The following is a 16138-nucleotide window of genomic DNA, read 5'->3' as shown; positions in this document are numbered from 1 at the left end:
TTTTTCTAAACTGTTACTTGCCAGATTGGAGTGGCCTGCTTCTTTTGCCAGCCTCTCTCTGCCCCCCATTTATGAAAGTAGACTTTCAGTTTTGGAGTTTTTCTCTGAGTCTGTGTCTATGAGCACCAGGCCTGATCCACATTCTGCTTTCTGAAATGTCCTCCTGACATCATTCAATAAAATGCAGTCTGAGTCGTTGCTTCCTGTAGCATGAATGATGAAACACAGTGATTCACATTCTGACTTAATCCTTGTTAATAGGTAACTTGGCAATATAACTGAGGCTAGGGACTAACCATTGTGGCCACAGGGCAAGGAGAACCCTCTATTCACCAAAGGTCCAGTAGACGGTCATCTCAGAGCCCAAGGGTAAGTGCATCAGGACCATTGGAGGACTGGTCTTTGCTCTGGTGTTCCCCGCACTGAGCCTGGCTCTGGTTTCCTTCCTGTTTACTCCCTGATCTCTCTGAGCATCGGGAGTCAGTTTGGACTTTATGTGTGGAAAAGGAGCTGGGAAATAAGGGGCTACTTCCAAGGACAGCTTTGCCTGTCTGTTGGAGGCACAGAGCTCTCAGCCACCCTGAGCTAACAAAGACCTGAAGCCTTTCATTGTATGTGGTCTCCCATCCATAGAAGGGGGTAGGCTCATGTGATGCATGCAGTTAGGGTACAAGGAAAAGTTGCAATCTGAGAATTAATATGTGTCCCCATACCATATGGTGGGGCCACACCAAACAGTCCATTTTCTCTTTTCTCTTCCCTTTAGGCTGATGCCATCATGCCTCCTTGGGTAGCCTTCCCAAGCCTCATACTACTTTGGGCAGGTAAGTGGATAGGTGGGCTGGGGTTTGGAAGGCCTGGGCATGGGGGAATATAGGGTGTGTGTGGGTGTGGGGGAGGAAGATGGATGTGCTTGGACTCTGTTGGAAGGTAATGGGTCAACTTTTGTGAGCAAAGAACCAGGCTGAAACAAAAAAATTTCTGAAATGATATGAGTCACAAAATCTTAGGCTAAGTAGAACACTTTGTTATATGCTGCCATTTCTATTTAAGAAAAAAACAGGTGGTGGGTAGTTGGGTATATATGGACTTCTCACATGTATGTAAGAATTAGTACCAGCTTTTTCCTGGTGTAGGAGGGAATGAAAAAAAGAAATGGTGCTAGGATGGAAAGAGACCAGTCTTTCATTATACATTTTGTGTGTGTGTTTTTAACTATGTGTAAATATTGCTTTTAAAAATAAGATATGTCCTGGCTAGTGTGGCTCAGTTGGTTGGGCATCTCCCCATGCACCAAAAGGTCTGATTCAATTCCTAGTCAGGGCATATGCCTGGGGTTTCTGGCTGGATCCTAAGTAGGGGGCATGCAGGAGGCAGTCTATCACTGTCTTCTTGTCATATCAATGTTTCTCTCTCTCTCATCCTCTCTTTTATTCTCCCTCTAAAGATTAATGAAAAATCTTTTAAAAAGTAAAAATAATATACAGGGTTCCCCCGCCCCCCCAAAAATATATATATATACACACTTTAACAGCCAATAGCTCCATTTTTTAAAATAAAATGTATTTAAATAAACACTGTCTTTATAATGATTCAAATTGTGTGTATACATTTTTGGGACACCCTGTATATTATTTCAAACATTCAATGAGTTGGAAAATAGGTATAACCTAAATTTAAAAATAATAATCACCAGATGTGATGTGATTATGGGGAAAAGTTCATTTAAATTATACTTCCATAGTAAATTTTTAAGTTAACATGCTATATTTGTAATCTACAATGATGTTAGGCAAAATTAAATATAGGAATAAAGAGAAAAAATAGACTCTTACTTTATGTAACAATCACATTTTATTTCCAGAGCACTTCGAAATTCACAGCCCAGTCCTAACTATGATTAGTTGGGGTTCTGCATAGGGAATATAGTCAATAATATTGTAGTAACTATGAATGATGTAAAATGGGTACTAGACTTATTGGGGGATCACTTCATAAGTTATATAAATGTCTAATCTCTATTTTGTATGCTTTCAACTAATATATTGTATATCAATTGTAATTTAAAAATAAAAAAAATAAATAAATAAGGTTAGTTGGTACATCTCAGATTTCATTTAAGACCAACTTGACTGCATTTGACAGTATAGGGTTTTAAAAATATGTATATTTTTATTGATTTCAGTGAGAGGAAGGGAGTACATCAATGATTAGAGATAGGATGCCTCCCGCACACCCCCTACTGGGGATTGAGCCTGCATTCTGGTCTGTGCCCTGACATGGAATTGACTTTTGACCTCCTGGTTCATAGATTGATGCTCAACCACTGAGCCACACCTGGCTGGTGCCAATATGGGGTTTTAATGCCACTAGCACTGGAGAGAGTTTTTGTTTTTAAGTGACTTAATTTAGTACTTGATTGAATATTGTCCAATTTTCTGGGTTCACCATGGGAAGTGGGCCTTACTTAAGTGCCAGCTATCATCTATTCATGAGAATGATTTATACTTGGATTTTTTTGGACCATCCTCAAGAGCATGATCAGCCCTGGCTCTTCTGGAACCATTAGAAACCTATTTTCTAAAAATTGATTCCTGAAAGTTTATTAGACTTCGGCCTATAAGGCAATGATACTTTATTATTTTTATATTTAAATTTTTGGTTAAAATCATTGATTTGTTATTCTACTTACTTATGCATTCATTGGTTGATTCTTGTATGTGCCCTAACTGGGGATCAAACCCACAACCTTGGCATACTGATGATGCTCTAACCACCCAAGCTACCTGGCCAGCGCCTAATAATACTTAATTTATTTATTTAAAATATATATGTTCATCAGCCTGGGTTTTGGGCTCGATCCCCAGTATTGACAGTCATTTGGTTCAACAATTTTGGAAATAAATTTGATTTAAAAAAATCTGCTCTTTGTCCTGGTAATTTCTATTTTAGAAGTTTATCTTATTGGGAAACAATTCTAAATAAAGAAATAAGTTTAGCCCTAGCCAGTTTGGCTCAGTGGATAGAGTGTCAGCCAATGGATTGAAGGTCCAAGATTTGATTCTGGTCAAGGATATGTACCTTGGTTGCAGGCTCGATCCCAGCCATGGTCAGGGCTCATGCGTGAGCCTACAAGTCAATGTGTGTTTCTTACATTAATATTTCTCTCTCTGTGTCTCCCCCATCCCTTCCACTATTCTAAAAATCAATGGAAAAATATCCTTGGATGAGGATTAACAACAAAAAAATAAAAAGAAAGAAATAAGTTTAAATTAAAAAAGAAAGAAATTTAGTTTATAACCAAGCGTTATAGGATGAATGGAATATAATGCTGATAAAGATGTAAACAGTAATACATAAAAAAAAATTAGATTCAAATTAAAGTCACATGATTACAAATGAAATACACTATATAAAGAGAAGTGGACATAAATATAAAATTAAAATATTGAGGCATCTCACTCTGTTTTCTTCTTATTTGTAGATGTTGTCGTTTCTCAGACACGCGTGACTGGAGTGGTGGGACAGTCTGTCACGCTACCCTGTACCTACTCAACATTTCGTGGAATCACACCCATGTGCTGGGGCCGAGGGTCATGCCCTTTATTCAAATGCTCAAATGAACTCATATGGACTGATGGCCGTCGTGTCACCTTTGAGAAGGACAAACGTTATAGAATGAATGGAATCATTTCCAGAGGGGATTTGTCTTTAACCATACAGAATGCAGCCCTGTCTGACACTGGCACCTATTGTTGCCGTATTGGGTTCAGAGGGTGGTTTAATGATTATAAAGGGAATATATTTTTGGAGATAAAGCCAGGTGAGTTTGTCTTCCTGTGATCACTTCATGTGCATGAACTGAGATGTTTACTGTTTGGTAGTGATATTCTCTTCCCTTAAGAAAGAGAGGTTCCTCAATCCTGTTTTTTAATAACTTTTGGGAAATAGAATTACTTACTTGTGTAGAATGAAGTGTTGAAACAACCTAGAGTCAAGAGCGTAGACTAGAGAGCCTTCCCAGTCTGCAGACTATCTCTTAAAGCAGTGCTTCAAAAATGCTGGTTAGTTCATGGCATTAACGGCTCCAGAGGGAGATGAGATGAACAGTTTTCTCAAACTGAATTTATTCAATGTAAACAACTGCACTTTTTCTCTGAGATGATGTCACTGAACATTTATAAAATGTTCTTTCTTAACATTTTAAACCTAACGTGGAGATTTTCAAATGTATAATGTAACCAATATTATATAAGAAATTGTCAAGTAGATACATTATCAACTTTGACACTTACCAACTCAATCTTGTTGCATATACAGGTGTAAGCATATATAGTCCCATCCCCACACTCTGCCCTGCCTTGGATTTCATGAAGCATAACTCACATTATATTGTAATATTGCCTGTTTAAAAATTAAAATGACTTTATTGTAATATAAAAACTGATGCATCCCAATAACTGTTTATTAGTTGCTTTTAAGATTTTCATGAAATCCAAAAATCTGGAAAATTCACATTTCTTCTCTCTTGAGATGGACATTATAATGGCCCAGGTTTCTGAGTTCTTCCTTAATCTCCTTCCAGTAAAGTCTTATATTGACAGTAGAATACAATATTTGTGACCTTAGTAAGCTGAATTTCTTTATCTTTTTATTAAATTAAGAAACCTTTATTTGCAAACTCCCAAATTTTGGACTAGGTTATTTCCTTTGAAAAGGCAGTAGGAGCCCTAGCTGGTTTGGCTCAGTGGATAGAGCGTCTTCATATGGACTGAAGGGTCCCGGGTTTTATTCTGGTTAAGGGCACATGATCAGGTTGCAGGCTTGATCCCCAGGAGGAGGCATGCAGGAGGCAGCCAATCAATGATTCTCTCTCATCATTGATGTTTCTATTTCTCTCTCCTTCCCCCTTTCTCTCTGAAATCAATTAAAAAATATAAAATTTTGTTAAAAAGGCAAATACTATAAGGACAGTTCAGATGGAGAAAAAGTCTGACCCTGTGGAAACTATATCTGAGAAGCAATTCAGGGAAGCCGAAGAAGCTGATGAGATAGAGCTCTATAGACAGATGTGTGGAGGCAGCACCTGGAGAAGAGATTATGGTTATGAAAATTTTGGAGTTGTGAACTTATTTTGACCTATCTGAATTTTTATATGTAACATGGAAAAGAACAAGAATTGGGAGACTAGTGCCACCCAATTCTTTAATAGACAGATACTTGAGCCTCCAATAACCAAATCTCTGCTTAAGTTTTCTTTCATTTTTCACAGGCTCAGCTTATTCCTCACCTTTCTGTTACAGGTTTTCCTAGCCTACATCTATACTTATATCTTCCTAGCTTCTTCCTGGGAAAGATATTAGTATTTTCTACTGATGAGGACAAGTTCATTACTATATCTGTTTTGGTTTCCTCTTCTTTATTGTTCCTTACGCTCCTTTATCAGATTTATTTTGCGTACTTACTTTTTTCTCTATATTAGGTTTTTAAACGAAGGGAAAGGATTAGACTGTATACTTCTTAAAAGCTTCTGACTACAGCTTAAAGTTCATCCAACATTATAGCCCAGGGCCAGATCATATTCAAAACAGGCCCACGTATTGTTTTATAGATAAACTTTATTGGAACAGCTATACCCAATCTTGTACTATCTGGACTGTGGCTGCTTTCACACTGACAGAGTTGAGCACTGAGACCATAGGGACCCCAAAGCCTAACACGTTTACTGTCTGGACCTTTCCAGGAAGTTTGCTGACCTCTGCTTAAGACTAATGCTTTGCGTGTAATAGATACCAATATTTGTTGAAAAAAAAGTTTAGCCTATTCAAGGCACAGATGGGCTTACTTTCATATTAAACTGATTCTCTAAAAAGAAAGGCATTCTTACCAATTGTCTACTCTCTAGGGGTTTCTTTATAGTTACTAGAGTTGAGTTTGAAGGAAGCTTCTTATAAAAAGAAAAGGTGCTTGGTGAGTAAAATGTACACATTCTTGAATCAGGCCTTCATTGATCTGCATTTTTGCCAGGCACTGGGTTTGGGCTTAATTCTAGTGTCAGCACTCTATGGGTAGCTCTGAGACCTTCCGTAAGTGGTTTTGAATCCAGCACCCTATCTAACCCTGGAAAGAGACAAAGTTACTACCTACCTGTGGTCTAGTCTACCTTCCAGCCAATATATAAAGCGTCTGTGTGATCTAGGATGCTAGTGGGTGTGAGTTAGTCCTCATTTAGGGTGCAGGTCTCTTCGGAGGGTATCCTCAAGGCTGAAATGAATGCTATGTATTAATTAATATATTTTTAACTTTCTAGGCATAGAAGCTATTTTGTAATTTAGTCATTCACCATTGAGAGGACAAAGACAGGTCCAGGCTCTAGATATTTTCTCTGCCTCCCTGATGTTTAAGAAGATACATATACTGAGTGGCCAGGTTACTATGACTGGCCAGATTATTATGCGCACCCCATCTCATACTTCATTGACACTTCCAAAAATACTGAATATTGAAAACTTCCTAAGCAAATACTCTCAAGGTTTTATTATTATTATTTGCATAACTAATTCACTTCATTGTACTGATGGAATAGTCATAATAATCTGGTTGGTCATAGTAAACTGGCCAATCAGTGTAAATCTGATATGCGTGTTTGGTTTTCTCAGAGTGCTTCAGTGTTAATCCTGGGTATCCTTTATCACCTCTGAACCTCCTAGTATATATTCTTGCAATACAGCTATCTCTGTTTTTATTGGCTTTTCTTCAAGCCTTCCCCTGTAAGAATCTCATTAACCAAGGAAAGGATGTCATGGTTTAGGGCAAATTATTGCCCAGTTTTGCATGGGGACAGTCTCTCATTAGTTATATTGATGTACAGGCCCAGCACCAAGCTCTTGTTCCCTGCTGCTTGATTAATCCTTGCTTTCATGTTGATTTCTAGCTCCAACCACTGCTCCAACACCACCTAAGGTCCTCACTTCTGCTCCTACAACCCCAGCGACCACGAAGAACCTCAAGACAGGTAAAGCCATTTGTTTCTGAGGCCTTAGGCCTTCTAGTAAGAGGATGGAAACCACCCAGGGCATGTGTTAAAATGTCCAATGCAAGGTAAGGGTTCTTAGGTGGCTCCAAGCAAGTGTTTCATAGGGTCTGTGAACCCCAGTCTCATGTTATATCCAGCTTTTATAACTATAAGTATTTTCAGAATAGGAAGACTCATGGGGTTTTTAAAAAATCTTTATTGTTGAAAGTATTACAGATATTCCCTTTTTCCTCTCATTGACCCATTCTAGTCTGCACCCACACCCTCCCCACAGGCCTTCACCATATTATTGTCTGTGTACATGGGTTATGCTTATATGTATGCAAGTTCTTTAGTTGATCTCTTTGCATCCACCCACTCACCCCCAACTTCCCTCTGAGATTCGACAGTATGTTCCATGCTTATAGGCTCATTGGTTTTTCTGGTCAGATTTTCAAAGGCATTCATTATTAGCCCAAACCCCCCAGACCACTGATCTTTGATATCTAATGAGGATGGTGTGGATTTTGCCCAAAGAGCACAGGTTTAAGAGGAAAATACAGGAAATGACAGAGAAAAATGGCATTCTGTTCTCCCAAGGAGTTCTGAATAGGGATCCTTTATTTCACTCTGAAGTTAGACCTTCTACCTGAGAATAAGATTGTAGTGAAGTTAATATCACTCTGTCTCCTATGTTAGGAAGCATGCTAAGTACTTTGCAAATATTATATCATTGAATTCTTATGACAACCCTATGCATTATAGGTGTGATTCAGTTTTATTTTATAGGGTGCTGTCAAGTAGGTACAGCACCAGCTTTATCAATTGTCCTTTCAATCTTGTTGTATATACATTGTGTAAGCATTGAAGTAGACAAGTTCATTAGAAAAACTGGTTAGTTTTCCTCCTATTTATTGTTCCTTATGTTCCTTTAAAATGATTATTTTGCATGTTTGCTTTCCCCTCCATATTATATTTAAAATTGGAGAAAGGAGCTTGGATTTTATCTTCCTAAAAGCCTCTGATTATATCTTAGACCAGCCTTAGCAAACAATAGTGCAGGGCCAGATTAGATTCAAATTAGGCCCACCAATTGCTTCATAAATAAATTTTTATTGGAGCAGTCATATTCAATTATCTTTTCTATAGAAACCTTCACACTGATATAGTTGAGCAACTGCCTCTGAGATCATCCAGCCACCAGACCCTAAACATTTACTTTCCGGCTCTCACAAAAGTTTGCTGACCTCTGCTTTAGATTAATGCCTTTCATGCAATCGACACAAATATTTGTTGAAAACGTGTTGTGTGTTTTTTCCCCTCTTCAAGACAAAAATTAGCTCAATTCCATATTAAACTAGATCTCTCCAAGGAAGAGCTTTCAAGTCAATGGACTCCTATACAATGAACTCCTCTTTTATACTCAGTAGAGTTAGATTTAAGAAATCTTCTTGTAGCCAGGCCAGTGTTGCTCAGTGATTGAGCATTGCCCTATGAACCAGCAGGTCATGGTTCCATTCTGGTCAGGGCACATGCCCAGGTTATTGGCTCGATCTCCAGTGTGGGGCTTGTAGGAGGCAGCTGATCAATGGTTCTCTCTCATCATTGATGTTTCTATCCCTCTTTCCTTCTCCCTTAGTTTCTGAAATCAATGAAAAAAAAAATATATATATTTAAAATAAAGCTTATTGTAAAAGAAAAATAAGGTGCTCGGTGAGAAAAAGGCCCACATTTTTTTAAATAAAATTTTTAAATATATTTTTTATATTGATTTTAGAGAGGAAGGGAGAGGGATAGAGAGGTAGAAACATCAATGATGAGAGAGACTCATTGATTGGCTGCCTCCTGCACACCCCCTACTGGGTATCCAGCCTGAAACCCAGGCATGTGTCCTTGAACGGAATCAAACACGGGGCCCTTCTGTCCGCAAGCCAACACTCTAACCACTGAATCAAACAGGCTAGGGCAGGGCCACATTCTTGAATCAGATCTTCATTGATCTGCTTCTGCTTCTGAGCCATGCATTGTGTTTAGGCTTAATTCTAGCTTCAGCTCTCTCTCTGGGTAGTTGGAGACCTTCTGGAAGTGAGTTGCAATCCTACACCACCTCTGACTCTGCAAAGAGTCAAACATATTACCTGTGGTCTAATTCACCTTCACCCAAATGTATGTTGTATAAATCCTTCCTGTGATCTTGCATCTGCTAGTGGGGCTGAGTTAATCCTCATCTGTGGTACAGGCCACTTGAGAGGGTACCCGCAGGACTGACTGAATTTAATGCTACTTATTTGGTAAACATTTTGGGTCTGGGAGCTTCTGTTAAAATAAGTCTTAGTCATTCACCACTGAGAAGACTAAGACAGATCCAGACTGTAGATATTTTCTGTACCTCGCAGATGTTTATCTGATATGCAGGGGTGATCTTTTCACATAATTCAGTTTTAATTCTGGATAACCCTTTTCACCTCTATTGTCCTGGAGTGTATACATTTCAGTGCATGTTTTCCTTTGGACAGACGGTTTTCAGATTTTAATCGAGAAAGGATAAGGACTCTGAGTTCAGGAGAGGTTGGTGCCCAGTTATGCCTGGGGACAGTCTCTCATTGGTTGAGTTGACATACGGATCAGCAAAGCTCTTGTTGCCTGCTGCTTGATTAATCCTTGCTTTCATGTTGATTTCTAGCTCCACCTAAGGTCACCAGTGTTCCAACACCACCTAAGGTCTTCACGTCTGCTCCTACAACTCCAGCACCCACACTGAACCTGCAGACAGGTAAACTGATATGTTTCTGAGACTAGAAGCCTTCTACTGAGTGGATGAAGACCACCAAGTATGTGTTAAGGCAGGGTTACCATCTATGCTAAAGGTTTTTCCCTGGGTTCCATAGGGCTTTGTGTGATCTGTGAAAACTTGTCCCATATTACATGCATCTAATAGGTATCTTCAGAGTGAGGGGATCCATTTTTTAAAAAATTGGATTCTCAAAGGGTTTCATCATTAGCCAAAAAACCCAAGACTGGTGATATTGGACAACTAATGATATGTATTTGGTCCAGTTGGCATTGGTTTATGAGTAAAATCTAGGTTATTCCAGAGAAGAAGGGAAATCTGAGTGCTTTTCCTTTAGTCCTCTCTGAAGTTGGACCCTTCATACAAGGATAACAAGCCCACCACTAGTTTTACCTATAATATTTTATTGAAGGAACCATTTCTAATCATTGTACCATCAAGTCTATGGCTGCTTTCACATAGATAGAGTTGAACAACAGCCACTGAGACTATAGCCGCCAAGCCCTAACACTTTCATCTGGCCATTTACAGAAGGTTTGCTGACCTGTGCTTTAGATTAATGCCTTGCATGTAATAGACACTGACAAATATTTGTTGATTTATGTTTTTTGTACTTCATGGCAAAAATTGGCTTGATTCCAAATTAAACTCTCTCTCCAAAGAAGAGCTTTTAAACCATTGTCCTCCTCTGCAAACGTTCTCTTTTTTCTAGTTAGTAGAGTTGAGATTCAAGGAAGCTTCTCGTGGGATGCAAAGGTGCCTGGTGAGAAAAAAAGTACACATTGTTGATCAGGAATTCATTGATGGCCTTTTGTGCCAGGCGCTGTGTTTGTGCTTAATCCCACTGCTACCTCTCTCTCTCTGGGTAGCTCTGAGACCTTCTGTAACTGCTTTGAAATCCTAGGTCTGCTCTGTCATGGAAAGAGCCCAAGTTATTACCTTTTTCATCTCTTAGTTGGAAAGGAATTATTGGTGGTCTAATTCACCTTTCAACCAAATATATAATGTATAAATGGTCCGTGTGATCTAGCATATACTTGTGGTGTGAGTTAATTTAGGGTGCAGGACTCCTGGGAGGGTATCCTCAGGTTTGGCTGAAATGAATGCTATTTATTGAGTAAACATTCTGGGCCTGGAACTACTGTTTAAATCTTAGTCATTCACTACAGAGAGGACAAGGACATGTCCTGGCCCTGGACATTTTCCCTACTTCACTAATGTGTATAAAGATATATAGCCCTAGTCTGTTTGGCTTGGTGGATAGATCATTAGCCCTCAGATAGTAGGGTCCCAGGTTTTATTCCAGTCAAGGGCACATACCTGTGTTGCAGGTTTGATCTTCAACCCTGACAGGGCAAGTGTGGAAGGCAATTGATCAATCTCTCTCTCTCTCTCTATCTTTCTGTCTTTCCTGTTCCCACTCTCTGTAAAAATCTATGGGAAAATGTCCTCGTGTGAGGGTTAAAAAAAACCCCAACATATATAAATTTAATATGCATGGCTAGTGTTTTCAAAATGCTTCAGTGAATATTCCAGTAACCTTTATCAACCCTGGAATATATACTTTTCAATGCAGCTGTTTCCTTTCTGTAGGCTGGTCCTCAACCCCACCCCTGTTAGATTCTAGTAGATTAAAGACAAGAGATCTGAGTATAGGGGAGAATAGTGCCAAATTCTGCCTAATTTGGAGATGTTGATGTGCAGGCCCAGCACAAAGCTCTCATTCTCTGCTTCTTGACTAATCCTTGCTTTCATGTTAATTTCTAGCTACACCTAACGTCACCATGATCCCAACATCATCTACCGGTATGGTTTCCACCTCTGCTACTGCAACACCAGCACCCATGCAGAAATTCAAGACAGGTAAATTGATGTGTTTCTGAAGTCATTAACCAATTAGAGAACAAAGACAGGTCCAGGTTCTAGACATTTTTTCTTATCTCACTGATGTTTATGAAGATACATAAATCTGATATGCATGGTTGGTCCTTTCAAAGTGCTTCAGTGTTAATCCTAAGTATCCATTTTCACTTTTGAACTTCCTGGGATGTATACTTTTCTTTTGGTCTGGAGTCCTAATAGGGGTGAATGCAGGAGGCAACCAATCGATGTGTTTCTCTCACATCAATGTTTCTTTCTGTCTTTCCCTCTCTCTTCCACTCTCTCTAAAAATCAATGGAAAAATATCCTCGGTGAGAATTAACAACAACAACAAAAGAATTTTATGAAGTTCAAAAATCTGGGAAGTTTGCAGTTCTTCAGTCTTGATGTGGTTATCCTAGCCTTATTATTCAATGATAGGAGTAGGTATTTGAGGATTTCCTAGATTCCAGTGGTCCACTGAAGGTTTATATTGACAGTAGAGTACAATGTCTGTGGCCTCAATAAGCTATCTCTCTCTCTCTCTCTCTCTCTCTCTCTCTCTTCAATTAAGAGACACTTTATTTTGTAAATTCACATTTTTGAACTCGGCTTATTTTCTTACGGGAAGTAAGATAAGGTCAATTCAGATGGAGAAAACAGCTGACTCTGTGGAAACCATATCTGGGAAGCAATTCAGAGAAGCCAAAGAAGCTGATGAGATAGCGCTCTATAGACAGATGTGTGGAGGCAGCATGTGGAGAAGAGATTATGATTATGAAATTTGGGGAGTTGTGAAATTATTTTGATCTGTCTGAATTTTTAAATATAACATGGAAAAGAACAAGTGTCTCCCAATTCTTTAACAGACATATTTGAGCCTCCAATAATCAAATCTTTGCTTAAGTTTTCTTTCATTTTTCATAGGCTCAGCTTACTCCCCACCTTTCTGTTAGAGCTTTTCCTTATCCAGAATCTACACTTGTATCTTCCTAGCTTCTTCTTGGGGAAGATATTTTCTACTGATGAAGATAAGTTCACTACTAGATCTGTCTTGGTTTCCTCTTCTTTATTTTTCCTTGTGCTCCTTTGACCAGATTTTTTGCATGCTTGCTTTTTTCTCTATATTAGCTTTTAAACTGGATGGAAAGGATTAGACCATATACTTCTTTAAAAAAAATATTTTTATTGCATTAGAGAAAGAAAGAAAGAGAGAGAGAGAGAGAGAGAGAGAGAGAGAGAGAGAGAGAGAGAGAATGTGAGAGAGAAACAGCAATTGGTTGCCTCCTATACCACAACTGGAGATTGCACTTGAAACCCGGACATGTGCCCTGATCATGAATCAAACCGGTGGGTGACGTTTTGGTGCATAAGATGGCACACAAACTACTGAGCCACACTGGCCAGGGTTAGACTGTATACTTCTTAAAAGCCTCTGACTATAACTTAGATCAGGATCAGCCAACATTATAGCTCAGAGCCAGATCACATTCAAAACAGGCCCACCAATTGTTTTATAAATAAGTTTTATTGGAACAGCTAAACCCAATCCTTATACTGTCTGGTCTGTGGCTGCTTTCACACTGACAGAGTTGAGCAGCTGACCCTGAGACCATCGGGACCCCAAAGCCTAACACACTTACTATCTGGCCCTTTACAAAAGTGTGCTGACTTCTGCTTAAGACTAATGCCTTGGATGTGATAAAAACTCTAAGGTCTGGGACCTCCTGTAGGTGGTTTTGAATTCGACACCCTCTCTGATTCTGGAAAGAGACAAAGTTATTTTCGTAGTCTAGTCCAAATTTTAGCCAATTGTATAAATCATCTGTGCCATATAATATATGCTAAGAATGAGTGTGAGTTAATCCTCATTTAGGGTGCAGGTCCCTTGGGAGCATACCCTTAGGACTGACTGTTCTGAATGCTATTTGTTTGGTGAACATTCTGGGCCTGGGAACTACTGCTGAAGTCTTAGTCATTCACTACTGAGTAGATTACGGCAGGTCCAGGCTCCAGACGTGTTTCCCTCCTCACAGATGTGTATGAAGATACATACATTCTTTTTCAACTCTGAACTTCCCAGAATAGTTTTCTTTCAATGCAGCTGTTTCTTTTCTTATGAGCTTTTCTTCAAGCCCTTCTCTGTCAGATTCTAGTGGACTAAGGACAAGAACTCTGAGCTCAGGGGAGGTTAGTGCCTGCCTGGTTTAGCCTGGGGACAGACAGTCTCATTGGTTGTGTGTGTACGGGACCAGCACAAAGCTCTTATTTCCTGCTGCTTGATTGATCCTTGCTTTCATGTTGATGTCCAGCTCCACCGAAAGTCACCAGTGTTCAAACATCGCCTAGGGGCTTTACCTCTGCTCCTACAACTCCAGCAGCCACAGGACAGGTAACTTAGGACAGGAAAAACGATGTGTTTCTGGGGCCAGAGGCCTTCTAATGAGAGGATGTGGATCGCCCCAGGCATTGTGTTAAAACAGAAGTACAAGTCAGGATAAGAGGTTGTGGGTGGCTTCCAAAAGAGGGCTTCACAGTTGTCTGTGAGCCCCCATCCTATATTACATGCATATACATACCTTTTGTATAAATAAGTGCTTTCAGAATGAGGAAACCCATTAGTTTTCCAATCAGATTCCCAAAGGGATACATTATTAGCCAAAATACCACGGACCACCGATCTTTGGCATGTAATGAAGGTGGTATTCAAGTATGAGGAAAATACAGGGTTATGCCAAAGAAGAAGGGTCAGGTTAATAAGATTCTGTCCTCACAAACAGTTCTGAGTGGAGATCCTTTAGTCCATCTGAAGTCGGATCCTACACTTGAGGATAAGATTTCAGTGAATTTAATATTCATTCTGTTTCTATGTTAGGAACCATGGTCAGTCCTATGCAAGTATTACATCACTTAATTTTTGACAACTCTATGTACTATAGGTGTGATTCAATCCTATTTTATATTTGTGGGTACTGTTGAGCATGTATATATCACCAGTTTTAACAATTGTCCATTCAGTCTTGTTGCATTTACATGGTGTAAGCATATGTGGTTCCATACCTATCCTTTGCCCTACCTTCGATTTTTGAAGTATATCTCTCATCATATCATAACATTGTTTGTTTAAAAATTAAAATGAACTTATTGCAATATGAACATATTGACATCCCAATAACTTCATCAATTGGTTTTAGGAGTTTCATGAAATCCAAATATCTGGGATGTTTACATTTCTTCCATCTTGAGGGGGACATACTAATAGCCTTATCATTTGATGAGAAAAGTATGTTCTTGGGGATTTTATGGCTTTTACTCTTAATAAATCTTCATCCACTAAAGTCTGATATTGACAGTGGAACATAATACCTGTGATCTTAATGACCTATGTCTCTACTTTTTCTTTTTCTTAAGAGAATTTTTATTTTGTAATCTCCCAAGTTATCAATTTGGCTTTTTTGTCTTACAAAGGCAAGCAAGATAAGGCCAATTTAGTTGGAGAAAACATCTGACTCTGAGGAAACTAGATCTGGGAGGCGATTTAGGGAAGCCAAAGAAGCTGGTGAGATACTGAGTTATAGACAGATGTGAAGACGCAGCAATGAAGAAGAAACTGTGATTAAAACATTGTTGGAGCTGTGAAAATAGTTTGCTCTAGATGAATTAAAAAAATAACATGGAAAGGATATAATAGGAGACTTTAATAGTACCTACCAATTTCTTTAATAGGTAGGTAATTACAAGGCAATTGCTGAATCCAGTGCAAAGTAGGTTCATAACTGAGCCAAAGTGACTCTCAGCTTCCAATAGCCAATTCTATGCTGAAGTTTCCTTGCAGTTTTTACAGGTTGGGTTACTCTTCAATCTTCTGTTAAGGCTCCTCCTCACCAGCATCTACTCTTACCTTCAGTGCAGCATTTTTATCGATGAATAAGACAAGTTGATTAGACAATTTGACTAGGTTTCCTCCTCTTTATTTTTCCTGATGATCCTTTGATCAGATTTTTTTGTATGCTAGCCTTTTTCTCTAGATTAGATTTTAAACTGGAGGGAGGGGATTGGAATGTAATCTTTTTACAACCCAATGATCACACCTTCTTATATCAGGGTCAGCAAACTATAGCCCAGAGCCAGAACATATTGAAAAAAATCTCACTAACTGTTTTATGAATAAAGTTTTATTGGAAAAGTCATACCCATTCATTATACCATCTTGTCTACGATTACATTCATATTAACAGAGTTGAACAATTGCCACTGAGGCCACAGGGCCACCAGAACCTAAACATGTACTATCCGGCTGACATAAAGTTTGCTGACACTCACAAATACTTGTTGAAAAACAGTTTTTTCTTCTTCAAGGTAAAAATTGGCTCAGTTCCAAATTAAATTGGACCTTCCAAAAGAAGAGATTTCAATTCTATGATTTCCTATGCAAAGTTTTCCTTCCTAGTTAGAATTGCAATTTGAGGAAA

At 38.9% G+C, this 16138-nt stretch overlaps 1 protein-coding gene across 3 annotated transcripts in view; it reads left to right on the top strand.

Annotated features, from left to right (window-relative positions):
• Positions 1–265: 265 nt before the first annotated feature.
• The window catches only part of LOC307099614 (uncharacterized protein), a 34362-nt gene continuing 18489 nt past the window's right edge, over positions 266–16138 (top strand). For all 3 annotated transcript variants that reach the window (XM_079771390.1, XM_079771389.1, XM_079771388.1), the window contains exons 1-6: positions 266–369; positions 767–824; positions 3485–3823; positions 6935–7015; positions 9699–9788; positions 11574–11669. In XM_079771390.1, the coding sequence (XP_079627516.1) occupies positions 779–824; positions 3485–3823; positions 6935–7015; positions 9699–9788; positions 11574–11669 (652 nt within the window). In that variant the 5' untranslated portion in view covers positions 266–369; positions 767–778. The remainder of the gene's footprint in view (positions 370–766; positions 825–3484; positions 3824–6934; positions 7016–9698; positions 9789–11573; positions 11670–16138) is intronic.

The sequence above is a fragment of the Cnephaeus nilssonii genome (genome assembly GCF_951640355.1).
Source record: "Cnephaeus nilssonii genome assembly, chromosome: 5".
Classification (NCBI taxonomy): domain Eukaryota; kingdom Metazoa; phylum Chordata; class Mammalia; order Chiroptera; family Vespertilionidae; genus Cnephaeus; species Cnephaeus nilssonii.
The sequence above is the reverse complement of the archived record's forward strand: the minus strand, read 5'-3'. Positions and strand labels throughout refer to the sequence as shown.